The sequence below is a fragment of the Sylvia atricapilla genome, chromosome Z (genome assembly GCF_009819655.1).
Source record: "Sylvia atricapilla isolate bSylAtr1 chromosome Z, bSylAtr1.pri, whole genome shotgun sequence".
Taxonomy (NCBI): domain Eukaryota; kingdom Metazoa; phylum Chordata; class Aves; order Passeriformes; family Sylviidae; genus Sylvia; species Sylvia atricapilla.
This window is the reverse complement of record NC_089174.1, coordinates 70,269,528-70,291,872: the sequence shown is the minus strand read 5'-3', so window position 1 is coordinate 70,291,872 and position 22,345 is coordinate 70,269,528. Positions and strand designations below refer to the sequence as shown.

Genomic DNA, 22,345 nt, shown 5'->3' with positions numbered 1-22,345 from the left:
ATCTTTGTCATGTAAGCTCTGTAAAAGAGGTACTGCAGAGTCTTTGAGCAAGGAAAAAACATGGGTTTATATCTGTGCCCTCTATTTCAAGCATTTCGGTTGCCTGTTCCTGGAAGTTATTACCCATTCATATGATTGAATAAATTGAGTACATGTACCCAGACTGGTGACTACAATTCAAAATCAAAATAGTAACTAAATCAGGGGTTCAAGTGAAGTGAGAAAACAGTTAAAAGTTTGAAGAAAAGGGGAGGATTTAGTAATAAGGTCTGTGCTGCTGAAGGAGGAAAAAAGACCCATGCAGACAGCAAAACAGAGGTCTTTTGAGAGAGAGGAAGGCAGGCAGGCAGGCAGGCAAGAAGGAAAGAAAGAAAGGAAAGAAAGAAAGAAAGAAAGAAGAAAGAAAGAAAGAAAGAAAGAAAGAAAGAAAGAAAGAAAGAAAGAAAGAAAGAAAGAAGATAGGAAGAAATAAAAGAAGAAAGAAAGAAAGGAAGAAAGAAAGGAAGAAAGATAGAAAGAAAGAAAGAAAGAAAGAAAGAAAGAAAGAAAGAAAGAAAGAAAGGAAAGAAGAAAGAAAGAAAGAAAGAAAGAAAGAAAGAAAGAAAGAAAGAAAGAAAGAAAGAAAGAGAAACAAACAAACAAACAAAGAATCTTTCTTTTAGTATTAAAAGCAGTTTCTTCCCCTGCAACAGCTTGATTTGGAAATAAATCCATGTATCCCATTTTAGCATTGTAAGGGTTAGAGATATTGATATCACATAGTTGAAAGAAATTCGGCAATTTTATGCAGTCACTGTTTAAAATTCTCTACGTTTGTTCTCTGTGCATCTAAGATTACTGTCATAGCTCTTGGTACAGAAAATATGCAGTATCGTAGCCATACCTGATTAAATCAAGAAAGGCATCTGCTGCTGTCACTTGCACAATTTTGCCTTCTCTGTGCATGTTTTCCTTCGTACCTTTGCCAGGGTGGATGATGACCACAATGATTATGCCAATCAGTACAGCAATGATTGTAGTGCTCATGTAGTAGACTACTGCTCGGACTCCCATCTTCCCTGAGGCTTTACTATCCAGAGCAGCAATTCCTAGTAAATTTAAGCAGAACAACATTCACCTGATACAGTTGTGAGTAAAGAGGATGAACAAAGCATGATGAAAAATGTTCTGTGGGAAGAGTTTTGATGACCAGATTTAAAGGTACCCAAAGGAAGCTCATACTGCGACTGTCTTCCCATCCCACCCCTAGTTATATAATTTTCTATTAAAAGAGTTACAGCTGTCTGTGCTTTCTTAACACTTCATTAAAAGTAAAGGTTATTGGTCTGATACACTGTGGCACTCCCTATATTCCAGTGAGATAATTAATGGCTTCTGATTAATGTAGTTACCAGAGTCTGAAAAATGTGCTGCACATAATTTGTAATTGCAAGATAGAAAAGAGAGCACTCTTAAGTGATGTTGATAATGTTTGCAACAATTAACATGTATAATGAGTTTTCTTTAATCCCCAGTGGGCGACCCTAGATTCCCTCTGTCCCAAGCCATGGGAGTTTAAGACAGATTAAATGCTGCTAGCCTGTTTCAGAAGATCCTTACCATTGCATGAATCGGTCTTTATAGTACTTCATAAACTTTGTAGCACTTGCAACATTAATCCTGATTCTTGGATCTGTTTGGATCTACTGTGAATATTAGGGTGCTACCTATGGCATCTTCTATAGTGTTTGTGCTGATGAATGGCTGCAACATGTTTTCTAATAGGAAGTGCAGTTCTATCAGGGAAAGAGTTCTAAGTTTCTGAGAAGGAATGTTTCATAATAACTGTCAGAAATGGAAATTCTCTTTCTCTTTCCAGCAGATGCAGCTAAGTCTGATAGTTCTTCTCATAAAATGTTCCGCTGCTCCTTCTCCTTGATATTTGCCCATACTGCGTATGGAGGGCTGTGCCATCAGCCTCAAAGCAGTGCTCATGCTGCTTGTTGCAATCAAGCTTTCAAAGTGCAGAATGAAAAAAGGATTAGGAAAGGATCTTTTAGCTTTCTTATCTCCTCTTATATGGAACTGCCTAATCCATACTTCCAAAGGCTGCCTGCACATTTATATGGATGCCACCTTTGAACACATAAAATAAAAAAAGTTGACCAACTTCTTCTCTGGGTGTCTGTCTCAGAGGAGAAAGCATTTAAAATAAGGCAGGAGGACTACAGGAATATAAATAATATGGAAACTCGAATCATGGGCTGCAAAGCTAAGTGTTTTTTAAATTATTGTAGATATATAATACTTCTGCCTATCTTCTAAAGGAGGAGATACATTCTCTTGCACCTACAGTGAAAGCACTCTAGTCCCTGATGTAGCTGAGATCGAGGATGTCCCAGGCTCTGATCAAATCTTCACAGTATAAAACCAATCCCATGCTTCATACTTACCCTTTCAGTTCATCTTTTTTAATTTCCTGCCCTTTTGGCAGAAATCATTAGAGCCAGTAAGATTAGCACCCACAAAAGGAATTGCGAAGGGACATCACTAGATTCACACATTGAATTGCTTGGCTTATGTGTGTGCCATTGTAGTGGAAGAACAAAGTGTTACTGGTACAGCAAGAAACTGAACATGAAAATCCAACATCTGAAACATTTGATCCTTCATTTCTCTACCCAGCTTTTCCATCTGCAAAACTGGATTATTATGTTCATGGTAAATTTACATTTATGATTTGATATGCTGTGAGGAAAATAGTAAACACTAGCAAGTTACAAAAAGCTTTTTTAACTTTACAAAAGGGAAGTCCTGTAACCCTCTTATTTGTGAATGGATGATTGAGGGTTTTTTAAGAGTCCTCAAGTAATGTAAATATGAAATAATACAAATACTGTTAGCCAATAAAAAATAAAGTTAATAATTTTTTGAGAATTTCAGATCTGCTATCAAACCGCACAGCATTTATGTCAGACAGCATTTGTTACAGATTTTATTTTAAAGAATTAAAATGAAACTTAAAATAAAACATAACTAACAAAGTGAAAAATGAATGTTTGCAGTCCAGTCAATTTAATTTTAATATATTTTAATTAGTTTTTTTTCTCATATCCTTACTTTTTCTTTCTAAGGTAGTCTATTTATTTTTTCATTTTAGATTAGAGAATTTTTAAACTTGTTTTACAGCCTGAGCAAAACAATTAAACTGTACAGTTTAGTAGGAAAGTTTGGTAATGCAGAGATTTTGAAATAGTCAGTTCCCAGTATTCTGCCCTTTACAGACAATAGATTCAAGACCAGAGGCTGAGCACTGTCATTCTTGGAGGATTTACAGGCACACCTGCCTGTGCTTTAACCAAGCTTGATTTTTTTTTTGTACTTCACCCTTTGTAGGAGGTTGAGCCTCCTGCATTCCAAAAATCACTAGGAGTCAGTGTAGGACATACCTTACCAGTAAAGATTGCTGTTTTGAAGGATTAGATCTTTTGATCCTATTTTCTTCTTGGGCTGATTCTGGGATTGAGTGGTGAGCCCTGTGAAAGTGGCATGTCAGGGAGCAAGAGTCGTGCTCTTGTCTTTGTAAGCTGCTTTCCAGCCTGGTTTCCTGGGGTGCTCTCTGGCTGGGACTACATAGCTCCTTGTTTTAGGTTGCTTAGTCTTATTCCTGCTCTTGCTATCATATAATTTATTTCTCGGCTTGGGCATAGGGAATTCCTCTCTTCTTGAGCTGTAACTGCTCGTGGCATGTATAGCAGAAGGCATTCAAAGCAGATGTATGACAGCCCTGAGTACGAACAAAAGCTTTATGAGGAGGAAGCAAAGTGCTCACCTCTGAGAGCCCTCACTGGGGACCTTCTGGGCAGTCCCCCCTCCCACTGCAATTAATGGGAACTCAGCAAACTGCAAAAGTTTCCAGCATACCAGCAAAAACAGTTGTCTAAAATAATATTTAGAATCTGTTTTTAAAACACGAGAAAATGAAAGGGGTTGTTTTCTTTGCATTTTAAGATGTTGACAAGACTGCTTAGAACTGAATAGGACTCTGGAAAGGTCCCCAAAGCTTTCATGTGTCACAAAGCATTGTATCCTCAGTGTGTCTTTTCACAGTCAGCCAGCAAAACCCTCATTGTCCCGCGGGAGATGTATGTGCTCCTTTCATCCCGCTGCTGCTCTCCCCTCCACACGCTACTGGCTCCAGCACCTCTGCCTCCTCTCTTCCTCTCCCTCCCCTTCCCCAGGGGGCCTGGGAAACTTTGCCGTGCCACCAGTCCCCACGCACAGGGATGCCTTGGGGTTGTCAAGGCGATCTGGAGCAGAGCCCCTGTAATTTCTCCCAGCGTGTGCACTCACACAACATGAATGGGAATGATTTTTTAAGTACTGATGGGGAGGGAGAGAGGCTGGGGAGAAGGAAGGGAAGAAAAGAAAGAAGAGGGTAGGCATAAGCCTGTAAAACTGCAAAAACCTCCTCAGACTTTACCCTTGTCTTCTTCCTTCACCTACCCCTTCACTCTCTTGAGAAGCAACACTGTATGGAATAGAGACATGAGTTCTCCAGAGTGTCACAAAGCAGAGCACTGTTTTGTTCTTTAACAAAGATGTTAGAGAAGAAATGAAAATATTTTAGAATATAGCAAAGGCAAGGAGAAGGTAAATACATTATTGCAAGAGGAGAAAGGGAGAAAAGTTGCAGGGAAAAGGAGGAAAAAAAATCTAGTTAGGATGACTTAAACCATCCTGAATTTTTAATCTGGTAGCTGTGATTGCTCACCTGACTTGATCACTGTAATCACTTGATCACAGTTCATTTTCTCCTGTAAATTGACATGAACTATTGATTCTTTAAGTCATCATGAATAGCTACTGTATTATGAATAGATATAATATTATGACTAGTTTTATGTCAATTATATTTGTTTATATTGTATTTATTATTTTATATTATACAGAATTCTAGAATATACCAAATCCAGGATTGCTGTTATTTATAATTTTCTAGATATTGAAAGCATGCTGCACATAATCTATGTGTAATCTTGGATTATAGCAGGGCACACTAATGGAGAGGGATGGTACTGTACTCCTGGAAGATCAAGCATAAAATACACTGAGCATATTTTCTTTAGATGATGTTTAAGCCAAACAGCTTTGAATATGCTTGTTCAAGAATAAATTCCAAGGAGTTGTTTTAAAGGCAGAAATGTAGAACGTATACTAAAAGTCCTACAGCTTCAGAATACTTTCTCCTTTTAATTAGCACAGTAGAATCAATGGAATAAATTGGGTTTTGCAGAACAGTCCAACGTCCTCAATGACCTATTTCAGTTTGAGTTTTGAGTTTATGCCTAATTTTCCCTATTACACTATATGAAACTTTCTACCTGTAGACTTTCCTCTTTCCTTTTTTTTTTTTTTAAGAAAGAAGAATTGTGTAAAATACATTTTACACAATTAGATGCAAAATGTTTTTTTTTTCCACACAAGAGTAAACTGGTCAGTGGCTGGTATGCCTGAAGCCTTGTGTGTAAACTCCTAGTTCTGTGTGTAAAATCCTAGTTAGCAAAGCATCTTTGGGTTTATATTTGGCTCCAAAATTAATCACTAACTAACAAACGAGAGCCCATAAATAGTAGCTTTTAAATAGGATCTCTTTTCTTACACTCCAAAGAAAATAGCAACCATCTGAGGAAAAACAGTCATTATGTAAGATTTATTCTAGTACCTTGGGTGATTTTATCTTTCCTCAGAGCAAGCAAGACTACGACTGGGAATTGAGGGTGTGCATCGAGCATACACATTTATGCATGCCTATAACTTCAGTTTGAAAATGGTTGAAATGCACAGCCACTGCTTACTATATTGAAAGTCCCTGTTTCTGAATATTTTTGCTGGCCCTTAAAAAGTTTTGAAAACACTAAGTATTTTTTGTGTGTGCTTTCCTATACTAAAATTCTTGTGGTTTTAAGCTTTTTCCTCAGTGTTTTTAAATTTTTGTTTCTTTAAAATCCCTTCTGATGCACAATGATAACCATTTTAAATGTAAAACATTTCAGCTGGGGCTGAAATGACATCTAGGCCAACTAGACTTCAAGACTGACCAAAAATTATAGTTATTAATGTCACTGACTTCTTCAGCATTGACAAGTAGGGGTTTTTGAACACCTCTCTGGGAAGCTTGCTCCAGTGTGCTAACTCCCTCTCTGGAAAGAAATGTTTCTTAAGATCCAGTCTGAATCTTCCCTGGTGCAGTTTGAACCATTCCCACTGGTCCTGTCACTTGATCCAGGGAGGCGAGATCAGCATTATCCTCTCCCCTTCCCCTCCTCAGGAAGCTGCAGAGAGCAGAGAGGTCACCCCTCAGCCTCCTTTTCTCCAAAGTGGACAAGGCCAAAGTCCTCAGTCACTCCTCACAGGACAGAGGTAATTCTGCTCAGTAGGTGAGAGGCTGGGCTCAGAGCCCAGGTGCAGGCTCTTGGCTGAGCACCAGGTTCCCATCTGTGGGCACAGGACCCAACAACTCCGGGTTAGGATTCTGCCAAGGTGTAGCAACATGTTGATGAAAATACATAAAATAATGAGGCAGTTCTGAAGGAGTATGTAGAACAAACTTTCTATTCTGGTTCTTACACATTCTGACTTCTTGAAACAAAAAAAGATTTCTATGGCTGTGATGAATTCTTTCCTTATCCAGCACAATCGAACTGAATTGATGGCACTTCCTTGCTAATGGAGATTTTTATATAAATTCCCTTTAGATGTTTTGAACTATGTCTTTATACACAAAACATTAGGAACAGAGAATCTTTTTATTCCTAATTATTTTCCTGTTTACTTTTTATGGTCTCTTCATTAGGAAATTGCAGTTGCTTGTTAAGGACTCCTATGGTGGAGCAATAATAATGGCAACTGTTGACTCAGGAGTGCTGCCCTAATTTTGTTTCTTTAAGGTTGTCTTTCACTCTCCTAATGAAGCAGTCTCAAATGGGCTACTCCCACCGCCCACATCCACTAAGCACTGTGTGATGAGTAAACTCTCAGTGTGAGACCACGAGAACAATCCCTTTTGTGTATGTTGATGAGGATTTGTGGAAATGAAGAACACTGTGCAAGGTCATGGTAAAATATGCTGACAGAAAATTTGTAAGAGAAAGAAATAGTTAGGTAAAGACAGCAGAGGTATTGCCCAAGTTTAATTAACATGATTAAGCACTAGAACTTTATTCCAATTGCAGCCGAACATGTCCTCTGTGGTGCTGAACATTCCCAGAGAACGAAAGTCAAATTTAGGCTTTGACATATGTGTCCTTCACAAGATCAGGTACAAATTTTACCCAGTCTCTCGATTACAGTTTTTAATAATTGTAACAGTAAAATAATAAAATTGCAAAGAAAAAAGACAGTAACATTTTCAAAGAACTGTATGTATAGATGAAGTTAATTAATATTAAATCAGTACATCTAATGACTTCCTGAAGCCACTCTAAAATATATGTCTGAAAAATAGCTCTGTATTCCTTTTTACAAATCTCAGTTTAACTCATCTTTGTTTAGATACAAATTTTTAGACAATAAAATTAGATATTATATTATTTTTTCCAGTTCTGTTAAGAACAGTGGGCAAATAGAGGAAAATTAGCAGTTGTATTTGATCCAAAATTATGTGACCGTGATTAAGCCAAGCTGACTAATGAAACCCATAGCTGGGATATAGTAATGCAATTCGAAGAGCCAATTAGGTGGCTAAGAGTGGCTCCTAAATGACTAGCCTTGCCCCAGAGCTTTGCAGTCCTTCACCATCCTTGCCAGAAAACCATCAATTTTGGGTTTTGTAGGGTTAATTTTCTTCTGACAGTTTTTCATTTTGAGTCACCTCAGAATTATGTTACATGAACACCAAATCTTTTACAAGGGAAGCAGAAGGAAAGAGTGTCTGGGGCAGAAAACTAACAAACACCTGCTTTTTTAGCCACAGTTTATTCTTTAGAAGGAGAATGTTTGGGAAACCATGGCACAATTGTGTCTGAACATCATAGTGATGTAAATGGATGAGGCCCAAATAATCTCTAGTGGCTTCACATCAAGTTTTACCTTTCAGTTAACCATGACTAGTAAAAGAAAGTTTGGTTGTGGTTCATCACTGATGAACACTCTTTGAGTAGAATAGCTTCACTTTGTGAGACTTGGTCTCTGCTGTCAGTGCATTTTAATTGTTATAAAAAATAAGACAGTAGTCCACACTTGAAAGTATCTCTTGGGCCATCAGTTTTAGCCCTTTGATACAGCAAGGAAGTATATTCTACAGTATTCATTAAAAACTGAGGTTCTAACGAATGACAATTTTTGTCCCAGCAATTTCCAGGTTTTGGTATTCCACAGGCTTACTCCCTTTTTAGTTTGCTTACTTCAGTGCAAAAATAATTTGATTGGTCAATGAGTCAATGACTCAATGTCCAGATGGAGACTCGTAATGAATGGTGTCCCTCAGGAGTCTGTGCTGGTATCGGCACTGTTTGATATTTTCCTCAATGACACAGACAGTGGGATTGAGTGCAACCTCACTATGTTTGCAGATGACACCAAGAAGAGAGGTGTTTGACATGCCCAAAGAACATTGATGTCATCCAGAGGGACCTGGACAAGCTCAAGGAGTGGGCCCAGGTGAACATCAGGAGGCTTAAGCAAGACCATGTACAAGGTTCTGCAGCTGGATCAGGGCAACAACCCCCAGTATCAGCACAGGCTGGGCATGAACAGAGCCAGAGCAGCCCTGCCCAGAAGGACTGGGTGGCTGAGAGGCTGGACAGGAGCCAGCCAAAGAAGCATAACCAGAAGATCAAGACAGGTGATTTTCCACCTCTATTCTACCCTCATGAGACTCCATCTGCAGGGCGGTTGGAGCATTACATCCCACCTCTTGGGTCAGCAGCACAAGAAAGACATGGATGTGATAGAGCAGGTCCAGGGACCACAAAGATATCAGAGCATGAAGAACCTCTAATTTGAGGACAAGCTGAGAGAGTTGGGGTTAATCAGTCTGGAGATCGGAAGGCTCTGGGGAGACCTTTCACCACCTTCTAGTACATAGAGGAGTATAAATGTAAGAAAGATGAAGACAGACTATTCAGTAAAGTCCGTTATTACTGTCAGATAAAATGGTTTTAAAGAGGGTAGATTGAGGTTGGACATAAAGAAGAACTTTTTTACAATGATGGAGTTGAAACCCTCTTGGGCACTGTCTGTGTCTTTCCCATCTGTGGAAACTGTCAAGGTCAGTCTGGAGAGGGCTCTGAGTACACTGATATAGCTGAAGCTGTCCCAGCTGATTGCAAGGGGTTGAACATAAAGGTTCTTTATATGATCATAAAGGCCCATTCCAATACAAACTGTGCTGTGTTTCTTTAAAATTCTTCTCTCTGTCAGTATGAGTCACTGAGGGTAGGGAAGCATTTCATAAACCTCCCCAGACTCTGCTTGTTGTTGCTAAAATATTTATAAACAAATTATAACACCTCCTGGTAAAATGAAATAAGTTAATGTGGAACACTGGGTGCATCTACTGTGTCAAACGCTTACATTACTACATGAAAACTCCTGCAGAATTATGCTCTTCTGTTCTGAAACGTGTAGTTGGCTTGATTTTCAGGTTTGCAATATAACAGGATACATTTGAAGAACCAGTAGGAAAGTACATTTCCTGAAACACATCTGCCTGAGAAGGACCCTGCTGTGGGGCAGTTGAGATACTCATTTAACTCTTCGCATTATTCCATCTTTTGCTCACAGTATTGGAATGTGACAAACAATATGCTTTTTGAAGGGAAACTAGGGAGTAATTTATCTTCTTTATGTGTGCTAAGCAGAGCAGGAGGGAGATGCAAGCAGGGATTCACAGCAGGCCATGGAGCAGTGATTAGTAACAGCTGACAGTCTCAAACCAAGACTCTCTTTCTTTGGTTACCTCATTGTAATAACAGAGTACAAAGAACTGACTGTCTTCAAGCCAAGAATCAGAGACCCAGGAACACAGAAAATAGCAGCTCAAAATTTTTTTTGGTAACAAAACACTATTGCTACCTGCACAGAACAATCCTAAAAAGACATCCTTTTTTGTCCAGACTCTTGGACTAAGCTTTTCTGGAAACAGGATTCTTATGTTGGACATAAAGCACTGTTTTCTGTGTAAGGAGTGAAAGAAATAAGTATATTTGTTTATGAAAAAGCATAATATAACATAGTAAACTATTTCAGTCTAATCGGGAAACAGGTTTATTTTGGTAGCTGATAAGAAAAAGGACATTCAATTAGTTTAAATCCTAAAGTGCATGTTGTTGCAAGACTGAAATAAATATGGTAGTAGTTGTAAGACTTTTTTCCTTTTCACAGAGGATGAAATATTAGTTTTCATTTATTCTGAATGTTTTGCCAAAAATACCTGTTTTAAGCATGAAATGCACTACAACCTATGTATGAGGCGATACAAGTGATAAAATTACCTTTGTCTTCTGGACGATATTGAGCACATTATCCAGTGCTCCATAGAAATCCATAATGCGATTTCTCAAAATACATGTGCAAACTTTTAATTTGCTGAAATGCTGGTCTGGGTTTTGGCAGACTGTGCCAGGAGTTCTTCAGAGTCATGTTTTTGTATGTGCAGCACTTACTGAAAAACATTCCACAAAGAAACGATACTTCTTGTATCTGACTGGCTTTATACAGTGTGATGAAGCTGCAAATCATTTACTATATTAAATCACTCCTGATGTATGTCTGTTGCTACTGAAAAAATAGTGAGAGATTAGAGGTGTCCATAAGGGAACAGTAGCTAGAAGTGCAGTCTAGATGTAAAAAATAATTTGTTTTTACATCTTGAGTGCATAAAAAGTTCCTGAAGATACACTTATATGAATTAGTAGAAAAAGTTGACAATATTCTAGTCAGAATGGCAAGATACAGAGAATGTGAAATTAGGGCTTCCCCCCCTAAAAAAAGAGAGAGATTGGTCTCTATCTGTGTGCAAAACAATATGGGTTTTGGGGCTTGGGATTGTTCTGATCAGTAACTGGTCAGAGTTTTATGGTGGAGACATCACCTTCTCACTCAAAATATAATTCAGTATTGTCAGTGAACCTGTTCTTGGCTTCTTCACTGAAACTTCCAGTAATAGACTCTATTGCAATGATAGTATCTTATTTGGATGTTTTCCCACTAGGATCTGACACTACTAAAGTTAATTTTATAGAGTTCATGCAATAACCATCATTTGGAAGGAAGGTTTTGCCCAGTTGGATGTGACTCAATAAAGATTTGAATCAATGGTGGTGTGTGACTAATGGATCTGGTAACAACCTAGCCTTTGGATTTCTGCTGGATTTTTAATTTTAGCCCAATTTTTGAAATATTGAGAGACCATTGTTTGTTAATTCATCTCTACCATGATAATTTGGAAACAAAGGGTGTGACGCTGCCTTTAGGTATGTATAAGGAGACTTGGCTTTTTTGAATAGTTTGAAGTTCCACTAGTGAGTTCACTCACTAAAAAAACCTTTCAAAAACCTAAAAGTTTTTGTTGTTGCAGTAGTCTATCTATTCTTGCAACAGTTTATATTAATAAAAAATAACTCTCCTTTGTAGTTTTGTTTTTAACAAATGTTGTCAGTGATACAACACTGATTTGTGCATCTGTGCAACTTGTAAGTTCTAAGTGTTAATTTTGCTTTCAAGCTAGCAGTTCATTCATCTGCTACTGTTTTACCCATTGATCTTCCATGAGCTGCTAGTGCTTTCTTTTTGTCTGTGTTGCACACTGCTGGTGTTTACATCTTCTCATAACCCTTTTAGTTTATTAAATTCACTCCCATGTGCCTTGCATTTTTTCAGTCTGTACTGTTTTGCAGCACTGTGCATGCTTCCATGGGCTGCTCTTGATGGATTCACACTTTGTTTACTGACTTTTTTCCCTTCACACTTCAAGTATAATTTTAACTCCCACCAAGTTCAGTTGCTATATGCACTGCAGCAACATCAATTGCTTTTAATGAAACTCCATGGTACCACTGCTATTCTGCTCCTCATAGTGATTAAAGTTAGTTATCTATGACAGTGATCTTGGTATAACAGCTCCTCAGTCTGCGAAGGTTTGCCCTGAAAGACATAATGCCCAAACTTGTGCTAAATGACCTAATGTAATGATGCCTTAGTTCCTCTGAGAGTTCAGGCACAAATTCAAAGATGCACCACCACACAGTGGTGTCCATGTCGAAAGGAAATACACAGAGTTCTTTCATGTCTTTAAGTCATTATTTGAACTAGAAACTGCAGAGCAGACTAATTAGGCAATACAGGCTACTTAAGGATTCTTATTTCAAAAGAATCACAATAACTTGCATTTGACAAAAGAAATAATGCACATAAAACTTTTATCAAAAGAATCCTGTGTTGATAAAGAATCTAGAAAAATTTGAGACTTCCTTTATCATATATAATCAAATCTATTTAAAAAGAATGGGATCTGATACAGAAATTATTCGAAAAAATTGTATAGACATTATTAAATTTATGAACATGTACTATTTTAAACGCCACTTACAATCCATTAGTTAATATGTTAATAATAAATGAGAATATCCTAGTGCATAACATGATGGCATTTTTCCTTTTTTCATAGGAGTAAATCAGAACCTAATTACACTCTAAATTCCCCCAAGAATTTAATTAGTCACAGTCAAATCAAGTTTAAGAAAAAATTAGTTTCTATTTGTGAATTTAAGGTCCTCTGGTAATATGCCATATGAATACTAACTAAGGAGTCATTACTTTAGCTGCAATTAGTTTATTATGTTTTAAATTGTCATTATAATTTGGAGGGCTTTTTCACAATTTGGTAATGATGTTAAGGCTCTTCTGAGAACTCATTAAGAAAGTGTGGAATTGGAGTTTCATGTGAACAGGCTTTTGTTTTCCTTCTTTTCTCTCTTTTGTTTCAATGACCTCTTGAACTCTGGGTCACTGATTCAGTTACAGCCTTGCAACATCAAAGACATAAATTTTTTTCTTTGTATTTCTTCATCTTACAGACTTGTAGGAGGGAATGGAAAGAAGTTAATACTTACTCTGGAATGCCTGACAGTAGTAATCAGTACTTTTTAATAATAATATTACACACTTTTCAGGATGTTACAGGGCTAAGTACAGATGAAAAAGAGGGTTTGGCATCCACAATTCAAGTGCTATACTATTGCCATCTGGGCAGTATCTGCTTGTTGGCAGGATTCAGAATATGAATCTCTATGACAGGTCAGAGGTATCAAAGAAAATATCAGATGCTTTCAAACTAAACATATGAAAGAGAAGACAGGGTTTTTAGGTTACTCATTACTGGACTGTGATGTTCTGCAGAACAGAAAACTAGCCTCTTTTTTTTTACAAACTAGTAATCACCCTATCTTGAGCTTGAAAGATTTTTTTTCTTAATGGATGATGGCCCTTTGCACCGGTTCATTTGCCATGGGACAGATGTTAGCCAGACTTAGTAAGAACATGTTCTATAACTTGATTTTCAGAGTTTGGGGAATTAAGACATACTGAGATTGTAGAATCTGGACAAAGCTGATTTTCAGTACAAGAATGAATTAGTGCATTAATGAAATAGCCATTCATTAGGTGAACTCTTGACCAAAACCTACTTTCTCTCTAGCTCTGAAAAGAAACTATGTTCACTGGAGAAGTTCTGATACTATCTAAGTATTCAGAAATAAGTTAGAAGTGGGTGGTGAAACACCAGAATAAAGTATTCAGCTTTGCATGTGAGTAAAGAGAATAGGAGAGAGCTGTTTATGGAGACAAGAATCAGAATAATTTTGTTAACTGTGGTGCAAATAGTGTATTTCTAGTGCTGCGCTGTACTTTTGTTTTCCTTACCTACCACCGGTAAGCAGGTACTTGTACCATTGTTAGAAGATAAAAAAATGCATTTATCTGAAAAAAAAGTTAATCCTGTGTAAGTATGCAGTTATAGCAAACCAAGGTCTGATTCTGAAAATCTGATTAATTGAGGCATATAAATAAATATTTGTGTTAATGTACTTAGTCCAAAAATCTCTTCACAAATTGTGATACACTTGAATCCCTTCAAGACCTTCAGTGGACTAGAGAAGATGAATATTGCTGGAAGATTAATACCAGATCTGATAAATCAGGAACAAGAAAACATGTTCTCCAAATACTGGTTTTGGGGTAAACCTCAAATTTTTTCAAACAAGTGCTCTCTGTTGTGTGACTCTTAAGTTTTCAGAATATAGTCAGGATCTATTTGTGAGCTTCTTTTTACAACCAGAGGCCCGAAATTTAGTTTGCTTTGATTTTTGGCTTCTGGAGATGATGGTTCTTTAAGAATAACGTTAAGATCTGAAAGCTGTTGGCACAAATGTTGGGTTTTCTTTATTTGCATGTCAATTCCTCAGATCAGTGGTGCCATTGAGTCAAACCTGGAAGATCAAATCCTAGAGAGAATCAAAGGAAAAAGGCCTTGTGAAATGAAGAAATGTTCCATCAGGGAGGCCCAAGTGAACTATCTGATGCAGTGCACAAAAGTGTCAAGGCATGTCCAGACTTAGCCCAAACTGATGCTTTCTGGGATAATCCACCATCACAAAACCCCAGTGATTCCTGGGATCACAAGAGCTTTTCACCAAACTTCAGCAGTGTAACAGCCGAACCCTGGACTCATCTGTGGGAAGAGAAACAGATTTGACTCTGCGAGTCTGAAGAAGTTTGCACCAGGAGACTTTCCACCCAATTAAAGAAGACTGGCAATTCTGTAAGGAGATTCTAGGCTCCAGCAAATACTTTGCAATGTTCATGTCTGTCTCAGGCATTTATCTGGAGACAACATTGCAACAAAAGAATAAGGAGCAGGTATTCTATTCTGCCAGCCACGTCTCTGCAAAAAGTTAAGAACTAGGGAAAGGAACTATGATACTACTGGAAAGCAAGTCCTATTGATGAGGCCAGTTCTCATATATTTGTAATGATTATCTTTTGAGATGTTTTCCACACCATATACAACAGCATCATTTATATTTTGTTGCATTCATTTCCCAAGATCTGAACTGGATGATATACAATATATTCAAAAGCAATCCGTAAGTAATGAAAAAGGTGCATTACCAGGAGTGCCTGCATGAAAAGAATTCTAGCTCACGCAGGAACTGCTTTTTCACTCCCTGACACATAACTCAAATCCCAGATACTGCTGGTCCTCTGTTATATATGTTGTCTCAACAAATTATTAGAGATTTTTGTTCTGTTTTCTCCTTATTCTCCACCAGTGAGAGCTGTGACACGTGGCTAGAATGATTAATTATCTGGGAAGCCTTCCTACTCCTCTTAGTGGAATTCAGACCCAAGGCTTGACTCCTGTAAGTCTCGTAGTCCACAGTGGCTTTCCTCATTTTCTGTTGGTCAGAATTCAGGTGGAATTTCCAACAATGCTGTGAAGACACTGGCTTTCAGTACCACTGCCTCCAGTGATGGTGATAATGATGGATGTACCTTACAGAAATTTATAATCCACATATGTGTCTGAAGAACAGTATGTAGTAGACCCAAAAATTAGCTTTGAGAATTAAACAGAAGTAATATGTTATAGGAGAACAACTGTCCATTATGAAAAAGCAAAAAAAGTGGAGTGAAAAGAAGACTAGAGGAACTAATGACAGTATCACAGAACCATTTTCTAGAAGTGACAATGTTCTGCATGTTCTAGAATGATTTGTGTAGCTGATGCAGTTATTCAGAAAGTGCTTTGTGTCCTGTTGTATTTCACAGGTTTGATGAACTATGATATGTTTTACTTCTCCTGGAGTGCAAGTACTTCTAGTAACATCCCTGGTGATCCCGAAATTCAGCCTCAGGAATTTTCTTCCTTGGATTCTTCCAGTTTTCACAAGCAGTTACAGCAAAGATAGGCTGACAAGGAAGAAAATACTATGGAATTGTGCTATATTCAAATGTGGGAAATGAGGATGTGTATCACGGTGCTCAAGGGGGAGATGAGGAGGTGAAAGGAGTAAGAAAGTGACAGCTGATTAGCCTGAAAGAAGCCTGCATGTACCTAACTATGCCACGTTTTCTCTCTGTTTTTTGTTATATTTTGATAATGGCTCTTACACTGTTGCTATTTGTAAATTTCCCAAAAGTGGGATAATTAAGAGCTACCAGTACTGTTATGTATATTTCTTTCCCCCTTCCTTGACAGATGGCTTTCCTTAGTCCTTTTATTTTGAAGTCCAATTTCCTGCCAACGGAGTGAGTTAGTGTCTGGTTAAGGTGAGATGAATCTTAAATCCTGGAATTGTTTTTCCTTGGTTTTGAACTGGTTCTTGAAGGACTATGTGTATCATAAAGCTGAAACTGTATACAGTAGTCAATGCCTCAGAGTAATTGGTAGGTGAAATCTTAGCAAGTGAAAACAGAGACATACTTTCAATCTGTTAAGAAAGTCTAAGGAGTGCAAAACCAGCATAAAACTGTGGGAAATAAATTATTACAATGGTTGTCCAACCCATTTGTCTTCACATTTATCTGGTAACAGGTTCTTATTGAAAGACTATGAGGAACAGAAAAAGATAGAGTAAATTGCCCTTGTTTGCCCTCCCTGCAACAAGGGAGCAGTGGGGTCTAGAGTCTTCTTAAATTGCTAGTTTCACAAATTTATTAGCCAGTGATGACTGTATCTGTAAACTCTATTTTAATTTAATTTAATTTTAATTTGAAACTATTAAATTAATTTAATTTAAATTTGACACTATTAACATAATTGAGGCTGAATTGTGTCATGTGAAAAAGTAATTCCTTTTCTTTCATATGCATGCCCTTGTTATTTCTTAGTACCCCTTATTTTTCCTTTATTATGAAATATAGTTAGGTGATATAGTAATAAATAGGCACACATTATAGCTTCTGCAAGGAATTAATGATTTTTGCGGACTTTTACAGAAACTTCCGTGGTTGTATCTTTTTCAAGCCCAAATAAATGAAGTCTGGTTAATTCCTCCTTGTGTTTCACTAGGACTTCATTCCAGCCCTGTTACCCTCTCTGGACTGTTCACAGTGAGTCTGAGAACTCTTGCCTGTACTAATGCAAATTTGAGAACACATGGTTAGGTGTGCACATTCCCCCTTCCCAGGTAAATTACTTTGCACTTGGCACCAATCTAGTTCATCTGTCAGGTTATTACAGACTCATTCATTATTGAAGAGATCATTCTTTACTCTTTCAATATCCTGAACAAAATGCTTGCTCTCAGTATCCTAATTCTAAAAATGCTGAGAGTTGGGTTTGCATTTTGGACATTTTACTGTTCAAAATGTAAAACCAAGTATTTTCCATTTACAAACTGATGTAGCTGTCTTTACAGATGATTTTTAATATTTTTGATTTTTTATATTTTTTTTTTAAGTTTAAGGTCTGCTGTGTTTCTGTAACCAACACATGTTTGTATTCAACTCAAAAAAGTGTTTTGAGTTTTCCCTTATAAATTTTCAGTCCTTCTGCCCTTGACTGAAATCTTAAGAAAGAGACAGTGTGGTTTTACAGTGCTCCACAAGTGCTCAGGCAAGATCCTTTAATTCTTATGTGTTCTTTCAAACAGTTTTTGCTTTTTGCTTTGTCAGCAGGCAGAGTATTGATGTTATGCATTTGAACTAAGATATAAAAGCAAAACTAAGTCTTTGTGGGTGGGAGGTTGCTCCCCATTGTTAATTCAGCTGGAATCTCAAACAGAATGCAAACTGAATAAAAGTATAACAACCTGTTATTCAATACTTTGGGTAGCAACTAAAGTTATATTTTGCAATGAAGTTTAAATCAGCCTTCAATTAAGGACCACTAGCAAAATTGAATTATTTTAGAGGGGCTTTTAAGTTTTACTATCTTTAGTTTTGTAGACTTTGTTCTTGGACACTGCTGCTGTTCCTGGTGCTCTTAGAGACTAAGACTTTAAAAACCACTCTGATCTGTACCTTTTGCTTTTGGATGTTCCATATCCTGCTTAGGTTTTCTCTTTTATGTTATAATCAAATTTATCTTAATAGAGACTGTTATTTTATGCAAGAATTTAATCTCTGCTGTTATTGCATTTTGATTCTCAGTCAAATCTGACTAAGAATTCACTTAGGATTCTCTTAGGCTGTTATGAAGATAGACTTCTGTATATTCTGTATTGCCAAATTGTTTCAGAAATGACTCAGAAATAAGGACTTATAATTTAATATTTTGAACCTTTCTGAAGTCCTTGCTTTTAGTATTTGCATAGATTAAGATGTATAGCAGTTTTTGAGGACATTTCACCCAAAGGTATATTAAATGTACAAATACTTATGGCATTTCATTATGAGTTTCTAACTTCCATGTCCTGTAAATGCTGGATAGAGTTTATTTCGTAACTGATTTCGTAACAGATTCTGCACACTCAAAATCTGCACATCTCTTTTTGTGTGTGTTTTTATATGAAAGTTGATGTTTGTGGGTGCTGAATACTTCCTAAACTACCTTTTTTTCATTTTTTTAAATGTAGCTACCTGCTATTTAAAATCAATTTTTTTAACTTAAAAAAGACTTTTCCAAAATATTTAAGATAATATTTAAGTATGTGACATAACTATGAAACATATATTGCTCACATTCCCTAAGAATTGTGGAGTGCAACAATATAAGAAGGTTAAAATTTTTTCATCTTCGAGTTCCTACATATATAATGATTATTAAAGACTACGTAGACTTAATAGACATCTGTTTTATACAGAAATACAGCTACTGAAAGGAAGGTCTTTGAAATAGTTATGTTATAGATTAAGGTTTGTATGTTTTTAGCTGCTATTGACCTAAATCTACCATAAAGATGTTATTCTGGGATGAAAATGTTTCTAAATATGGATCAATATTTTAATGTTTCTTCAACTGTTTTTTTTTCACCTGACTGGATATTTTGTTTACAAGATGACTGGATCTCTACTGACTTAACAATTTATATGCCCACACTTTGAGACAGTCTCTATTTTGGACACAAAAAAATCAAAGCATGAGTTTTCCTTTATTTCTGATAAGTTATATGAATATTCAAATTAAATAACTGTATCATCCAGTTATGTAAATTGCATATGCAAATGCCTAAATGAATGCATGAACTCATGTGTGCATGAAATGTACAAATGCATAAAATTAAAGCTGCCATGTAATTCAGCTTTAACAATATTGATGGGCTTATAAAGCTTTGAGTGGCAGAGAAAGAGGGAAGAGTTGCCTTGGAAGAAGGTAAGTCACTTATAAAATAATATTTTATGCATTAAAAGAAAGCCAAAAATGAAAAAATAATACTCCCCTAGGATACTTGTAGCAGGCTTCATACTAGAGGAGAAGTCTACAGAATTCCTCTGCAGAGATATCTCAATACAAATACATAGGCAGCTCAAATCCCCTGACAATACAAGAAGTGCTTTACTCTGAATTTGTTAATTCTTTTCCCTATAACTTGAGTCAGCCAAGATGAATATAAAATTTTTTATTGATTTGGTGGGTATTTATTATTCTGACTTCTAACATTCTTTCTTTCGACCTCACAAAAATTAGAATTTTTGGAAAATCAGAAAATGTGCCAGATTTTGGAATTTGGAAAACAGGTTCATTGCTCTGGTGATCAGCTAAACTGACTAAACACTACTTAACTGCTTCTTGGCTTTTGTGTATGAACTATATGAACTTCATCTGGAATGCCGTATTTCTTAAATTTTCCTTAAACACAGAAGTGTAAGGCTGACTTCTATTAATGTTTTTTACATTCTAACTTAACTGTGGGTACCCAGGTGTTTCACAGGCACTGGTAATGTGTCTATTCTGCCAAAATGAATTAAAAGAGAATTACTGCTAGGTCCCTCCTTTCTTTTTTTTCCCTGGGAGAGCAGTAACTGGCTCCACAGGTCAGTTCTGCCGAATGAGAGATTTTCCATCTGTTGAAGTTACCATAAATATCGTAGCTGATATGAGGCAGCACCTGGGGCCTTGTAGTAGGTGACAGCCTTTTTTCCACAGTACACTTATCAGCCAGTGGACAGGAGAACACAAGAACTGCTTAGAGACTTCAAGCAACAGAGGTCCTGCTTCAGCAAACCTAGACACATGTTACTTTTGCAGACTCTTTTTTGAAGAGATGATGCACAGGTCTCTTTATGAGACCTGCCTATTTTGTGCTCTGATGTGAAAGGTCAAGATGAACAAATTCTAAATTCTGACCCTTTAAGTTTACTATTGTTAATTTATTATGATAATAAAGGAGTAATATTGTAATATTGTATGAAAAAATAAAGAGAGGATAGTGGTTTGATATGATTGATAGCATTTGCATCTAGTTACTCTTCAAGAATCATTTACTGTCTCACTCCAATGTAAAAAAAAAGCAAATATAAACTCTAATTTTTTAAGTTTAATAACATTAGACTATTTTCTACAATTATGTCTTTACAGAAGGCGGTGTACATCTGCTGTTTGGATGTAGGGGGCTGAGCCATTGTGTCACAGTCCTCTGTCACACAAACTAATTTAAGTCTACTATTATAAGTAAAATAGCTATATGGATCTGCTGAGCTATGACAACTTAACTCACATGCCTTCACTAAAATTTCCATCACACAAAGTCATCCTCTTTTCTGCCTAGCAAATATAAAAATCCCAAACAGCCTCTTCACCGGCACTACATCTGAAGGGAGAAAAAAAGCAGAGATGCAGAAGGAAAACACAATTTGCTTAAGGCTATACAGTGTGTCACAGCACTGACTTTCCACATTTTTCATCCCCAAGTAGCATTGGGAAGAAGCTGACTTTTCTGTAGTAGAATATGCTCATGTCCAGATGCTGCATTTTTCTGGACTTAGGTAAGGGAGTGATTTGGAGACTATGTCAAGTTCAGTTGTTTGAACATTACCCTTGTTCACTAGAGGCAATTTTAAGCAACATCAGCTACAACTTGTCTGTTAGCTGTGAGCCCTGAGAGTGCTTTGCTTTATAACTTACATAACTTAAACTTTTGTATGTCTTATTTTTATCTCATTGAGAGGGTAGATCTTATTCCTTACTGGACATTTTAGACAGGCACCGTTCCCTGAATTCCTTTTGATAGCTGAACTCAAAAGCATCATATGCACTTCCGAAGTTACTTAGGAAGATTCCACTCATGGATATTCCAGCTTTATGGAATTTGTCAACACTTTCTATAGATTTTGTCACAGTAACTGCTATGAATATTGTCATAAAGTTTCAGGACAAAACCTTGTGTCTTTGAGTCTGCCCCAAACAAAATGCGTCCTGCAGTACTCAGTGTTGTTGACTGTTATTGAAATCCTACAGAGACAGGGAAGTTTCTATGTCTTCCAGAACCCACAAACGATACTTACATTATTTGAATTAGAAAAGGGAGTGAATATATACTAAGATATTATACAAATACATATTAAAATGCTCTTCTTTGAAGTAAGTTTTCACTATTTCTTTTAAACTGTTTTTCCACACTGCCCTCTTTATTTTGGCAGGAGATTCACAGGCTATGTTTGTATAGAACCTTGCACACAAAATCCTGGTAAGTGATTAAGACTCATTTGCACCATATTAGTGTTACTCCCATGAACAGTTCAGACAATCAGTACTGTCTAGTGCACAACGTGTTGTCCTGGTATTCACTAATCTTTGCTTGAATCTCTAATTGCTGTATAATCTTTGGTGAGCTAGCAGACATCAGTTTTACTGTTTCTATATTCCTATTCTCCTTCCTTATCCCATACCAATGCATGTTAGTGAATAAGCTGTAGACTTACTGTTTCTGCAATGTACAGCAAAAATTAGTGTCAGGTCTTGAATAGGCTTTTTATGCTTTGTTATGTGTTGCCAGACAAAGATATTTGAAAGATATTGCACAGAATTTAATACCAGTTTACTTGCGTTTAAAAGTAGTTGTTCCTGTAAAAGTAAATTCCAGACTCAAAATTTTGTGGAAGGAGAAACAATTAGTCTACTAAACTGAACTATGACTATAACTGCGCAAAATATTTGCAGATAACCCTTACAAAATTTCTCAAGCTTTAACATTTCTCACTAATATGATTTAAAACTATGCTCTTTGTAAAGACTGGTTGTGAATGATTTTTGTGGAAGGGATTTCAGGAAATAAATGTTTTTGTTAAGAAAAGATACCTCATTCTGACAGCATTATATTCAGTCAGAATAAATCTTGTGTGCCAGTTTTAAGGACTGGACTTTCAATTTCATTATCATCTTGGTGTAATAGCTCAAAAAATACAAATGCGTAGTGCTCTT

At 36.8% G+C, this 22,345-nt stretch overlaps 1 protein-coding gene across 1 annotated transcript in view; it reads right to left on the bottom strand.

Annotated features, from left to right (window-relative positions):
- The window catches only part of SLC1A3 (solute carrier family 1 member 3), a 61,852-nt gene that overhangs the window by 18,300 nt on the left and 21,207 nt on the right, over positions 1-22,345 (bottom strand). Inside the window, exon 3 of the mRNA XM_066340081.1 lies at positions 884-1,088. Coding sequence (XP_066196178.1) covers positions 884-1,088 — 205 coding nt within the window. The remainder of the gene's footprint in view (positions 1-883; positions 1,089-22,345) is intronic.